Source organism: Suricata suricatta, chromosome 9 (genome assembly GCF_006229205.1).
Source record: "Suricata suricatta isolate VVHF042 chromosome 9, meerkat_22Aug2017_6uvM2_HiC, whole genome shotgun sequence".
NCBI classification, from domain to species: Eukaryota; Metazoa; Chordata; class Mammalia; order Carnivora; family Herpestidae; genus Suricata; species Suricata suricatta.
Window position 1 is genome coordinate 9,246,196 of NC_043708.1, and position 14,378 is coordinate 9,260,573.

At 53.0% G+C, this 14,378-nt stretch overlaps 1 protein-coding gene across 2 annotated transcripts in view; it reads left to right on the forward strand.

Moving 5' to 3' along the window:
• The window catches only part of SERPINA1 (serpin family A member 1), an 11,198-nt gene extending 6,497 nt beyond the window's left edge, over positions 1 to 4,701 (forward strand). For both annotated transcript variants that reach the window (XM_029952447.1, XM_029952446.1), the window contains exons 2-5: positions 161 to 822; positions 2,143 to 2,413; positions 3,646 to 3,793; positions 4,452 to 4,701. In XM_029952447.1, the coding sequence (XP_029808307.1) occupies positions 165 to 822; positions 2,143 to 2,413; positions 3,646 to 3,793; positions 4,452 to 4,643 (1,269 nt within the window). In that variant the 5' untranslated portion in view covers positions 161 to 164 and the 3' untranslated portion in view covers positions 4,644 to 4,701. The remainder of the gene's footprint in view (positions 1 to 160; positions 823 to 2,142; positions 2,414 to 3,645; positions 3,794 to 4,451) is intronic.
• The last annotated feature ends 9,677 nt before the right edge of the window (positions 4,702 to 14,378 follow it).

Consider the following 14,378-nt stretch of genomic DNA (forward strand, 5'->3'; position numbering starts at 1 on the left):
GTCTCTGCCGCTGTTCTGTCCTCCGTGATGAGGACGTAGGAAGGTGTTGGCACCGGGCTGGCACAGGGCAGGGGTCAGTAATGATGCTTTCTGTGGTGCCAGTCAGTGGCCCAGGGACTCGCCGTGTGGCCTGACCTGCTGCCCCTTCTCTGTCCCGCAGGACAATGCCATCCTCCATCACGTGGGGCGTCCTCCTGCTGGCGGGCTTGTGCTACCTGGTCCCCTGCTCCCTGGCCGACGGAGATGCTGTCCAGGACACACATGCGTCCGAGCACGACCATGACCATGACCATGACCACCACGAGGAGCTCGCCTGCCACAAGATGGCCCCGAACCTGGCTGACTTCGCCTTCAGCATGTACCGCCAGGTGGCCCACGAGTCCAACACCACCAACATCTTCTTCTCCCCCGTGAGCATCGCTACAGCCTTTGCGATGCTGTCTCTGGGAACCAAGGGTGACACGCACAGCCAGATCCTGGAGGGCCTCGGTTTCAACCTCAGCCAGCGAGCGGAGAGCGAGGTCCACCAGGGCTTTCAGCAGCTCCTCCGCACCCTCAACCAGCCTGCCAGCCAGCTGCAGCTGACCACCGGCAACGGGCTGTTCATCAACGAGAGCGTGAAGCTTCTCAACACGTTTCTGGAGGACGTCAAGAACCTGTACCACTCGGAAGCCTTCTCCGTCAACTTCAGGAACAGCGAAGAAGCCAAGAAACGGATCAACGAATACGTCGAGAAGGGAACCCAGGGAACAATTGTGGATTTGGTCCAAGAGCTTAACGAAGACACAGTTTTTGCTCTGGTGAATTACATTTTCTTTAAAGGTAAGGCTGTCACCACCACCTGAGCTGACTCCCGCGAATGCACCGAAAATAATCTCAGACATGCGGTTTTAAACATTCCGTGGCAGGGCGGGCGACTAGGTCAGTGCGTCTCTGCATGTGTTACTCAATTTCCACCATCGACTAAGGTCAGGGGGCGATGGGTGAGATAATCAAATCATCTTCTCTGCAGGACTTCTCAGAGCCTTTAATGTCCTAGTGTACATTGTTGGTCCCAGCAGGGAGGGAGGTAAAACAGGCAGGTTTAGCGGAGTGTGTGAAGGGAATGGAGGTTCTTGGAACACACTTCAGACAAGTCCAGTGCAGTGGAAGGAGGGACAGCTCTGGAGTCAGAAACACCAGGGTGCAAATCCTTCTTCTATCGATTATTAGCTATTTGACTCTAAGCGAGTCACTGTACCTCTTTGGGGTTCTAGTTTCCTCTCTGTAGCGGACACATAACCATGACCTTGCTGGCAGGTTTCTATGAGGATTGAACAAGTTACAAAGAACACAGGACATGCTCACACATCAGATGCTCAACTGAACTTGAACCTCCTCCCCTAGGGATGGCACTCTGGGGGGGCAGGGACCTGCGGGCCCCAGAGGGCACTCCAAAGCAGTGGAAATGGCCTGGGGCGGGGAGGTAAGAGCAAGGCCAGGGATGCCTCCTTCCCTCTGCAGACTCCTCACTCTGGAGACGAGAGGGTGATGGAGGGCACGGGGCCAGAGCCGGCAGGTCTTAGATCCCAGCTCTGCTGTGGGACTTCTGGCGGGTCTGGCCCTTCTCCAGCTTCAGTCTCCATCCTTGTCCAGTGGGAAAGTGGGGCGCAGAGGTCCCGCTCTCTCGGCATAGCAGAGGGGAGCTGCCCAGGCATGTGCATTCTGCAAGGTGGTCCAGGGAAAGGCTGGGGGTTGGGGCGAGAGTGATTTCCTGAATGGTAAGGGTCACTCGTCCACAAGGGGCAGGGAGACTCAGACAGGAAGGTGCTGAGTACGACCAATGTCAATAATTTTCATTTAGAAGCCCCCGAGTCACCCTCAAATACGGGAGCATGAAACAGAAGTAAAAATGCTCGCTTTGCATATCCAGACCTGCAGGCCTTAGCGTCGATCATATAGAAATTCTGGGTCCTACTCTGGTCCTGCATTCTTCTCTCTAATGTCCTTCCAGTTGACTGTGCATTGCAGCCCCATTTTACAGATGGTGAAACAGGCTCAGAGAGAAGTATCTCACCACGGAGGCTCAGCGCCTTTTTTATTCCACCGCATTGTCCAGCCTCCTCCCACCGGCGGCTGATGCGAACCTTCCCTTCTCTCCAGGCAAATGGGAGAAGCCCTTCGAGCCCGAGCTCACGGTGGAGGAGGACTTCCACGTGGACGAGCACACCACGGTCAAGGTGCCCATGATGAGCCGCATGGGCATGTTCGACGTCCACTACTGCGACAAGCTGGCCAGCTGGGTGCTGATCATGGAGTACGTGGGCAACGCCACCGCCATCTTCATCCTGCCCGACGAGGGCAAGATGCAGCAGCTGGAGGCCATGCTGAGCAGGGACGTCCTGGCCAAGTCCCTGGAGAAGCGACACACCAGGTGATTCCCAAACCGGAGAGCACCCCGGAAGCCGCCGCGTCCGGCCAGGTCATGGGGAGGGAGGGCAGACCCGCATCCCGTGCGCCCCATAGCGGTGCGGGAGCCGGCGTTCCAGACCCAGGCTGGGCTCGTGACAGGGCAGTGCCCGCAGTGAGGAGTCCTGTCATTGGGGACTCCCTTCCGCACCAGGGACGCTGTCCCTTCTGGGTGCCAGCACGAACCGAGAAGGGAGAGGTGGTCTTCTTGGTGGGGGGCAATGGATTGTGGAGTCAGGGCGTCCGAAGTCCGGGGCTGGACGGGGACAGCCTGCCTGAGGATGGCCAGGAAAGCAGAGGGGCTGGTGGGGGGGACATCGGGCACTTTGGAGCAAGGTTTGGGCCCCTCTGTCACCAGACCGGCGTGGACCAATTGGGTCCTCTTAGTGAGGTAATGCATAAGCGTTGGCCCCAAATCAGTGCATAAAATGCCTGAGGCCTCATGAACTATTTGATCATGTGCACCACAAAAATAGACATGCGTGCATAAGTGTATGCAATGTGAACATAGATAATCAAGCCAAGTAAAATTAATATATAAAATTGATATCCAGAAGAATACATAATAAACATAGGCAGGCATAAATAAATATAAAGACACAAAAGAGCATAAGGTTAAAATTAAAACCGCAGTTTTAATACCTCCTCGCCCGCACCCCCTGTCCACTCCTGGGCCCCCTGCACCCCAGGCTGAGAAAAGAGAAGGAGGTGGTGCAGGGTCCCAGGGGGGTCAAGCAGAGCCTCAGTGCCAGTCAGCTCGCTCTGGCAGACCCTGCTGGGGGCCACACGTTGTCCCCATGGAAAAGCAGAGCTGAGCATTCAGCCCATGCTGTCGCACATCACTCACTGAGCAAACGTCCCTCAGCACCCTCACCCCACGTGCCCCTGGGATCCGGCTCTGGGGAAGCCCCAGTCTAGGGCGGGGGTGCCTGGTCCTGCAGGGCAGTGCGTTACGTGCTCCCCAGGGGACTTCCTGGAGGGCTGCTTGGAGGAGGCAGGAGGTAGTACCTGAGACTTTGCAGGACAAGCCCATCTCTGTGATCTACATCGTCCGACCCCAGGGGTGGAGGAGCCAGAAATAGAATAAACTCGTGCACACCTCCAGCCCTCCTGTGGGGACAAGGAGAGGGCCCCTGAGGGGGACGGACAACCAGAAACAAAATGCTCAATGCTGTGAAACTCCTTTGTTCGTCACAGGTCTGCCAATGTACATTTGCCCAAACTGTCCATTTCCGGAACCTACGATCTGAAAAGCCTCCTGAGCAAAATGGGCATCACCAAGGTCTTCACCTACGAGGCTGACCTCTCGGGGATCACTGAGAAAGGTCACCTGACACTGTCCCAGGTGAGCATGGCCCTGGCGGCTGTTGGTCAGACTGTGTCACAGTGCGTGTGGGGGACAAAGGGACACAAACGCCCCTGCAGACTGAGGTCCCTGACAAGTGCCGCTGGATCCACTGAGACTGGAATGAGGGCGGTGACAATGGAGGAGGTGGCCCCACGTGCTTCTGGCATTTTAGGGACCTTGCGTGCACTGTGTCACTGACCCTCTGTCGTTTTTGGGCAGGGTCTTCCCTTCTTTGGGCCTCGATGGACCCATATTTACAAAGACAGGCTTGGGCTCAGGGACTTCAGAGGACTTTTGTCCTCTGCGTCTGGGACACTGGGAGCTATTGGCCCATCACTGAGTCTGGGTGAATGAGTGACTTTGCCTAAAGATGCCATTTATTCAGGAAAGTTAAAGGTGACTGAAGATACAACCTCAGCTCAATGGCTGGCTGGGAACCGAGTGCCGGGTGTGGACCAGACACAGTGAAGGTCCCCATCAGAGACCTGGGCCCCAGGGAGCTTGACCTCAGGGAGGGAGGCCGTGGACGGGATAGGACAGCCCAGGTGGAGAACAGCCCACGTGAGCCCCACCCTGGGGAGCCCTCCCACCGGGGCTGGGGTGGGGACAGCTGCCCGGCCCCACTCAGAGCAGACGCTGTGCTCTCTCCCTGCAGGCGCTGCATAAGGCCGTGCTGACCATCGACGAGAGAGGGACAGAAGCAGCCGGGGCCACGTTTATAGAAGCCATCCCCATGTCGATTCCCCCCACTGTCAATTTCAATAGGGCCTTTCAAATCATCATCTATGACCAAAACACCAAGAATATCCTCTTCATGGGAAAGGTGGTGAACCCCACCCAGAAGTAGCTGGCTTTCTGGGTTCAGCCCCCTCTGCAGTTGGCATTAAAGAAGAATCGGGCCCAAGCTTGAGTGTGACATCTTTCATCCTTCGTCTGAGTCTCCCTCTCCGTCCCCAGGCAGTGTGCGGAGTGTGGGTCACATCGTCTGTCACGTGTCCGCCGTGTTATTCTTTATTAGGCGTTTGCATTCTCCAGCCGCGATGCTGGGCCAAGGCGAAAAGCTTTTCCCAGTCGCTGTGGAAAAGCTCTGGGCTTTGGGTCTTATCTGGGAGGCCCCGAGTGGGAATCGCAAGGGCTCAGGTGCCCGCCCACAGCCCCCAGTGCCCGGTGGGCTCCCCCAGCCCCGCTGGTGCTCACTGCGCCCCCATGACAGCCCCTCGCCCCGCTGCCCCTCAACCTCAAGGCTGCTCCCTGTTGCTTCCAGAACCTTCCGCTCACACAAGGGCATTGAGCTGCCGCATCTCCAGCCACAGAGACAATACTCGGTTCCCTTCCCTCATCCCGCCTGCCCACTCGAGTCGGGTTTGGGCTCCTACCACTCAGAGCTCTTTCCTGCAAAACACCAATGGCTGAATTTTCCCGGAAACTTTTTCACTGGGGCTGGACCGGGACCACGTCCTTCTGTCCCTGTTCTTCCTGGAACCCGAACATACTGCTCCTAGAAGCAGGTGGGTCTTCAACCCCTCGGGTCCTCACATGGGCCTCTGGGTCATGGACTGCGTCACCTGCTCAGAGTGGCCCTGGTCGGTCAGCACTCTCCAAGACACTTAGCCTGTGTCCTCTTCTCCCTGATCATGCGGCCAAGCTGTCCTGAAAGGCTCTGGAAAGTCAGTACGAGGGTTCCTCGGTCATGCGAGAGGATGTAGGTCACGAAGCCCACGAGCCTCAGCGGCCTTCCCTCGGCTAAGCCGTGACAGAGGACACTTTCCGTCCTGCCTTATTCCTGCCCCAGAGCCCTCGACGCAGCCTTCCGAGGGAAACCACAGCGAGTGGCCATGCCGGAGGCAGCCCTTTTCACTGAGGGCCATGTGGCTCTTTCTGGTCTTCCAGTGCCGCTCTGAAGGGCCACGGCAGTCGGAAAGTCCTGCCAAGCCCCAACCTGAGGGAGCCGGCTCCCTGGACTTGAGAGAACGTGCTCGTCCTGTGGCAGGCCTGCCCCACCCCTACAAACCCAGTAACGCCACCCAGCCACTCGCTGGGGATGCACGTGCATCTACACGACTGCGTTGTCGTGCGAAATGCACTTCTTTTAAGTTAAAATGGCCACATATGTGAAATTCCACGTGGTTCACTAGGATCATGAGTCAACTGTCTCCCAGATAAGTCCACTATCATCCGGATGTTTCTGCGCCTAGAGACCTCCAACCTCCACAAAGTCCATTCATGATGCAACCGTTGTCCCGCACCCGGAGTGCCGCCAGAGGGAGGTCAGGTTCAAACCCTGCAGCTCCCAGCTGCGTCACTTTAGGGACGTCACCAGGCCTCCGTGGGTCTCCGCAGCCTCACCATGGTTATAACACCTATTTAAAAAGAATTTTTTTTTAATCTTTATTCTTGAGAGAGAGAGAGAGCACAAGCAGGAAAGGGCAGAGAGAGACACAGACAGACAGAATCTGAAGCAAGCTTCAGGCGCTGAGCTGTCAGCATGGAGCCCGACGTGGGACTCGAACTTACTAACAGAAAGATCATGACCTGAGCCGAAGTCGGACACTCAACTGACTGAGCCCCTATAACACCTATTTTGAGATGGTGTTTGCTTCACACCAGGTACTCAAAATGCCTTTTAAAGGAGAGCTGAGAGGTGCCTGGGCCTCAGTTGGTTGAGCATCTGACTCTTTATTAGGACTCAGATCATGACCCCAGGGTGGTGGGATTGGGCCCCATTTCAGCTCAGCACTGGGCATGGGGACTTATTAAGATTCTCCCTCTCTCTTCCTCTCTCCTCTGCTCACATACTTTCTTTCTAAAATAATACATACATACATACATACATACATACAGGAGAGCCGATCTGGGTGCTGATTAAGGGACTACATCTGTGACATTCATGAGCTCTTTCTACTGGCCTGGCACTCCTAGAGGAGCTATTCAAGCATTTTCCAAAAAAATCCTCATGGCAGCCCTCTGGAGCTGCTGGGACAGCCTCTCTGCCCTCATACGCCCATTCTCCAGATGAAAAAACTGAGGCTCGGAGACGCTGGTTGTCTTGCTCAAGGCCATGGAGCTAGTCCGTGACACAGCCGGCCTCAGGAACTCTCCTGTTCTTGCAAACCTCAGCACATCGCCCACGCTCCCTCCCCAGACACCCACAAGCTAAATTGCTGCCTAAAGCATGGGGAATGCCCGAGGGCGGGGGGGGGGGGGGGGGGGGGGGGGGGGGGGGGGGGGGGGGGGGGGGGGGGGGCGCGCCACAGCCACGCACCTGAGATCCCCGTGTAAGAAAACACCGTCCACCGTCCAGAGGAAGAGCAGCAGACTCGCTGGGGCCCTTCCCAGCCCTCTTTCCAGCCTTCGGCAAGCCCCCTGCGTGGCCCTGTGTACCCCCCGATATTGAGGAGGACGGGGGGTGGATTCAAAGGCCAGTTGGAACTCCTGGAGTCCAGGAAAAGACCATGAAGGGGAAAGAACTAAGTAACTCACCTAAGACACCATCCATACACTTCAAAGAACAGCCTGTCATTACATTAGCCTGGGATCTGGTGGCAAAAACCCAGTTCGAATTAGCTGCCAGGCCCCAGGCAGGGACTCATTGGCTCATGAGAACCAACAGGGTCCATTCATGGATGGAAGAAACAGCGAGGCAGACTGGTTGTGAAGACAGGAGCCTGGCACCAATCAGGCAGGGCAGACATAAGCATCCGCATGGCGGGTCCTTTAAAATGTATTCCCTGCGGGGACACCTGGGTGGCCCAGTCAGGTAAGCATCGACTCTCGATTTCTGCTCAGGTCATGATCTCACGGTTGTGAGATTGAGCCCCAGGTAGAGCCCTGAGTCGGGCTCTGAGATGAGCAAAGAGCCTGCTTGGGATCCTGTCTCTCTCCTTCTGCCCCTCCCCCAACTCGTGTGCACTTGCTTGCTCTCTCTCTTTCTCAAAATAATGGACATTTAAGATAATTTTTTAGTGTTTATTTTTGAGATCGAGAGAGAGACAACACAAGTGGGGAGGGGCAGGGAGAGGGAAACACAGGACTCAGAGCAGCTCCAGGCTCTGAACTATCAGCAATTGCTCAACGTGGGGCTCAAACTCACCAATTGCGAGATCGTGACCTGAGCTGAAGTCAGACTCGTAACCGACTGAGCCACCAAGCACCCTGTTAATAGATGTTTTTTAATGTTTATTTATTTTTGAGAGAGAAAACAGAGGAAGGGAAGAAAGAGAGAGAGAATCTCAAGCAGACTCCCAATGTCAGCACAGAGCCTAACACAGGACTTGAACCCATAAACCGTGGGATCACGACCTGAGCCAAATTCAAGAATGGGACACTTAACCAACAGAGCCACCCAGGTGCCCCAACATGATAAACATTTTTTAATAAAATAAAATAAATTCAGTCTTTAGTCTGACCTTCAAAGCCAGTTCCCTGAAGGGCACAGGCAAGAATCATTATGCCTAATTTACAGATGAGGAAATGGAGGTCCAGCAGGCCAGAGGACCCAGATATCAGGTAACTGTCAGAATGGGTAAAATCAACAACTCAGGAAACAACAGATGCTGGTGAGGATGTGGAGAAATGGGAACCCTCTTGCACTGTTGGTGGGAATGTCAACTGGTGCAGCCCCTCTGGAAAACATGTGAAGGTTCATCAAAAAATTAAAAATAGAATTTCCCTATGACCCAGCAATAGAACTACTAGGAATTTACCCAAGGGACACAGGAGTGCTGATGCATAGGAGCACATGTACCCCAATGTTCATAGCGGCACTTTCAACAAGAGCCAAATCATGGAAAGAGCCTAAATGTCCATCAACTGACGAATGGATCAAGAAGACGTGGTTTATCTATACAATGGAGTACTACATGGCAATGAGAAAGAATGAAATCTGGCCATTTGTAGCAACGTGGATGGACCTTGAGGGTGTCATGCTAAGTGAAATAAGTCAGGCGGAGAAGGACAGATACCATGTGTTGTCACTCATATGTGGAACTTGAGAAATTTAACAGAAGACCATGGGGAAAGGAAAGGGGAAAAAATAGTTTCAAACAGAGAGGGAGGCAAACCATAAAAGACTGTTAAATACAGAGAAAAAACTGAGGGTAAATGGGGGTTAGGAGAGAGGGGGAAACGAGTGATGGGCACTGAGGAGGGCACTTGTTGGGATGAGCACTGGGTGTTGTATGTAAGTGATGAATCACGGGAATCTACCCCCAAAACAAGAGCACACTGTGTGCACTATAGATTAGCTAACTTGACAATAAATTATATTTAAATTTTTTAAATTATTCACTAGTTAAAATAAAATAAAATAATAAAAAATAAAGAGGGGGAAAAAGAAAGTAATACTAAAAAGAAGAACAAGAAGAAGAAGAGGAGATCACGTGCCTCACTCAGAAATCAGGGCAGCACGGGTCTAGAAATCAGGGGCCGCCCTCAGGCCCGGGTTTTCCCGACAGCAGACATGGTGTGGTCCATCTCAGACCTCAGGAACAATTCCAGCCTCCAGGCCCACAGGGATCCGCCTCCCTGACCTAACACCGGTGGCTGCTGAGGGCTCCAGGCTGGTGAGCAGGTGCAGGAATTCGGGGAGGCGGGGCTGAGTTGCAGGGAAAGGGGTAAGAGCAGGATGGTCCCATGCACACAGCCAGGCCTGGCCAGGCGGGCTTGACGGCTGCTTACCAGGGACGTGGGTTCTCAGAAGTCAGAGCTGCCTTTCCATGATCAGGTGCTCACTCAGCGTCCCTTGGTGATCCGGAAACACGGTGAACACGACGTCATGAAAGCTCAGAGTTACCAGCCATGGTGTGTGGTTCACCGAGAGCACAGCCAACAGAACATCAAAAATTGGAAGTGAGCAAACAGTGATTTCTTTAGGTTGCCATCATCACTAGTCTTGAAATATGTCCTGAGTCCTATAACTCTGAGGTGACTTTCGGCATTAAAATACTTGGGCGAAAACGTCCAAGGCAGGGTGAGAAGCACACAGAATTCTGGAATCCCGAGTCAGCCTTCTAACTAGCAGGGCACCATGAGCAGGGCCTTCGACGGCACCTCCATCCAGGCGGGCATCAGTTCCCATCTCTGCAAAATGGGTACAATGAGCCCTAACTCATTCAAAGTTTCTTCTGTGGCTGACGGCGCACAGCGGCTTTGTCTGTGGTGCTGGCTCTTGCCGAATATTAAATATCAGACCACAGATTCTGAAAATAACGGTTTGGGAGGCTGGCTTCCCCTGCCTTTTGATTCACTGGCAGAAAAGTAACTGAGGGGTGAGTTACAGATATTTGCACGTTTTGTTACGGAGGACCTTGAGTTGGGAGTCAGATGGGATCTTGCCACAGCTCTACTGTGAACAAATGTGCTCCCTGGGAGCTGAGGAGATCACCGCCTCTCTGTGAGCCTCACTTTTCTCATCAGTAAAATGGGAGCACTAAGGCCCCTGGGGCTTGATATTCTGCAAGATGCTAACTACCTCAGGGCCGCCTGATCTCGTGCTTTCCCATGATTCCTCTGAGCCCGGCACTTGGCAAGCGCCTGCCATCTTCTTCTTTCTGTGCCTGGACAAATGGACTTTGGAGTTCAAAGGACATGATTCCAGCTCCCAATGTGAAGATTGGAAAGACTGGGACAAGTCTGGTGACGCCAAGCGGCTGATGTTTCCTGGAGGTCAAGCATGGATCAGGCACAAGTCTCCGCTCTGTGAGGACAGTATCAAGGCAGAATGAATTCTTGGTCTTGCGTGACCCTGGGGTCCCCATCACCCACCCTTCAGATGGCCTTGGGCCTGCGGGTTCCACTGGATGAGGCCGCTTCAAAGAACAGCGAGACCCTCTCTTGGTGTCAGGCACTCACCAGCTGCACCCTGGAGGCTCCCCACCTAATTTCCTGCCGCAAGGGTGGCTCTGGGCCCATAGGACCGAGGGTCTCAGCCCCCCGAGACTGCCCTATACGGAGACGAGGCCCTGCAGGTGCATGTCCAGCCACCCAGCCTCTCTGCAGAGTCAGCGCATCCTGCTGAGTGGTTTTCCATCAGCCTCCTCCTGAGCAGATGCTGGTCAGCAAGGCTAAACCACTGAGCCAGGATTATTATCTCCACTAAGCAGAGGGGGAAACTGAGGCACAGACAGGTTCGGCTCACACTTGGCAGGGTCAGAATTTGCAGGCGAGCAGCAGGACCTTTGCTACTGTGCTCAGCACAGCCAGTGGGGAGGCTGGAGTCATGCCCTTCATGCCCTGCCAGCACATAGTAGGCTCACTTTGATGGATCGTGCAAGGGGGGAGCTGCTTGGGGGTTACTTTCCCCTTCTCCCCGACTTCTCAGGCTTGGAAAGGACCCTGGAGCCCTGGTGGTCTTCACCTGTGTCTCTCCCACCTGCAGGTGGCAGGGGCAAGTCCCCTTGGGGAGCCCCCTTCCATGTTCTCTGACGTGCTTCAGGCTCCTTCTCTTACCCGGTTCCTTCTAGACTCCAGCCAGAGCCAGAGTCCTTGGCCTTGCTCTGCAGACCCATGCCACCCATGTAATTATATTATTGGAGAAAGCACATGCCCCTTTAGCTTCCCCCGTGGTAGTCTGCTCACCAGATTTCCAAAGGATGGCCCATGGTCTCCCCACCCCTGCTCCCAGCCCCCCGCCCTCCTGCACAGTGGACCCTGGCCTTGGTCTTGTCCTTGGAACTCCTCCTCTAAAAGGCTGAGGTGTATTCATTAACTTCTCAGATAACCCTCCTATCTAGTCCGTCACCTCCTTCCCTTTCTTATCTGGGTTCATGGCCCCCTCTCCCACTCATTGGACCCTCGCTGGCTGTAAAATTTCTTTTGTGAAACCCACCACCCTCTTTCCCCAGAGTTATCTCTTAGGTTCCTTCCGGCCGTGAGGGCTTTTTTTTCCATTTTGTACTTGTCATTTCATTTATTGCTATATTGCAATGATTTCCTATATTTTTCACTGTTTTTAATGTTATGATTTAAAAAACTTATATCTTAGTCCATCACTTATGGTACTATAGCCTTTTGACTAGTTTTACATATCTGGTCATTTGGATGTTTCCAGTTTTTATCTAGTATAAATAATGCCATAATAAACATGTATATACTAAAATTTTGTGCATATATTGATATTTGATTATTTTTATGATAGAGTTTTAATGACTTCATTATGAATTTCTGAAATTTTGATTAATCCTTTAATTTTTTAATATAATTTATTATGAAGTTAGCTACATACAGTATATACAGTGTGCTCTTAGTTTTGGGGGTAGATTCCTGTGAATCATCCCAATGTTCTTAGCAGCACTTCCAACAATAGCCAAATTATGGAAAGAGTGATGAATGGATAAAGAAGATGTGATTTATTTACACAACGGAATACTACTTGGCAACAAGCAAGAATGGAATCCTGACATTTGCAACAACGTGGATGGAACTCGAGGGTATTATGCTGAGTGACATAATTCAGGCAGAGAAAGACAGATACCATATGTTTGCACCCACATGTGGAACTTGAGAAATTTAACATGGGGGAAGGGAAGGGGAAAAATAGTTTCAAACAGAGAGTAGCCAAACCATAAGAGACTCTTAAATACAGAGACCAAACTGAGGGTTGATAGGGGCACTGGAGAGAGGGGAAATGGCTGTGTGTAAGCGATGGCCATGAGCTTTGATGACTGGCCTGGCTTTACTCGCTTCCCCAACGATCTCATTTTAAAGAGTAGGCTCAGAGAGATTAAAATTTTTTGTGCTACTTGAGAGTCTCTATCTCTCTCTCTCTCTCTTCCTCATTTGTTTTCTCTCTGTGTCCCTCACCTGCTTGTGCTCTATCTCTCAAGATAAATAAACTTGAAAGAAGAAAGAAGGAAAGAAAGAAAGAAAGAAAGAAAGAAAGAAAGAAAGAAAGAAAGAAAGAAAGAAAGAAAGAAAGAAAAAAAGAAAGGGAGAGAGAGAGAAAGAAGAAAGAAAGAAAGAAAGAAAGAAAGAAAGAAAGAAAGAAAGAAAGAAAGAAAGAAAGAAAGGCGGGAGGGAGGGAGGAAGGAAGGAAGGAAGGAAGGAAGGAAGGAAGGAAGGGAGGAAGGAAGGAAGGGAGGAAGGAAGGAAGGAAGGAAGGATGGAAGGAAGGATGGAAGGATGGAAGGAAGGAAGGAAGGATGGAAGGAAGGAAGGAAGGAAGGAAGGAAGGGAGGGAGGGAGGGAGGGAGGGAGGGAGGGAGGGAGGGAGGAAGGAAGGAAGAGGAAGAGAGAGAGCATCTGGGGCTGCCGCTGTGGGCGACTCTGCAGTGGGCACAGCCCCCACACACACTCAGAGGAGCTTGTCATTAAGCCCCAATGGCAGAAGGACCACAAGGGCATCTGAGTTCCCAAGGTGACAGGTGAGGAGATTTGCTATGGTCTCCTGAAGGCTTGACATGACATGTCACAGCAGAATCCTGGCACCCCCAGACAGGGCCCCTACCCAAGAAGCACGAACATCCCAAACCAACCGGATCCAGTGAACACTTTGGCCCCAATGAGTGAGTTGGGACTCCCTTGACCCAAACCTGCTCTGAAATGAGCAGTCGTTCCAACTAAGGATGGGGAGGCCTCCCAAATGGGCCACGTGCTCCAAAGCCCTCTCCCCCTTGCCCAAGGGCACTCTGACCCTGGGGGACCCTGGGCAACCTCTGGAGAATGTTTGATTGTCATACCTGGGAGTTGGGAGGTTGCAATGGGCATCAAGTTTGGTCTAGGATGCATCTAAACATCCTACAATGCGCAGGATGGCCTCCCACAGCATAGAATCTTCCAGCGCAGATGTCCATGGTACCTGACCCTCTGTGTGCTCAGCCCTCAGATGCAGCCAAGTTCCTGCTTCAGGGAGAAAGTTTCCGGTGAACACGTCGTGCACGGAGCACCAGCCCAGAAGCATGGAGACCTGCGTGGTGTCAGCTCGGCCTGAGCAGCTGCGTGGCCTTGAGCAGGTTCTGGAACTGCTCTCCAAGCCTCAGGCAACCGAAATAAAAGTCGTTGTCTGTGAGTGCCTTCAGGGTTGAGGGCCCTCAGTGCCTTTGTGAGCTGTATTCGCCAGGCCTGAATGTCGGAGGGTCAGATGACAATCAAGTCTGGGCTCAGATGGCCTATTCCATGAGGACTGTCACAGCTACGAGAAAAGGGAGGTGGAAGTGTATGGGCTCAGGGAGAGTCTGGGCCACTGTCAGGCAGGAGGGATTTCTGGCTGTGTGTCCTTGGACAAGATCTTACCCTCTCTGGGCAGCAGCTGCATGTCAATGGGGACCAATGGGGGACTATTCCAGACCCAGGCACCCCTGCCCTTCATCCAACAGCTTCCTGGGTAAGTGCACACACATACATTATGCTTGCTGTGCCTCAGTTCCCTCTGATGTAAAGCGGGGACCATGGCACTTGCACATGGGGCCATTGCAGGTGTTAGTGCCACCGTCAAGAGCATGGACTCCAGAGCCAGACTGCCCAGGTCTGTGATTCTGGGCTCTGCCCTGTGGCTTTGGACAGGGGACTTAGACCTCTCTGGCCTTTGGTCTCCTCATCTGTAAATAGACAATTGTCACATGCCCTGGGTCGCAGGTCATCACAAGAG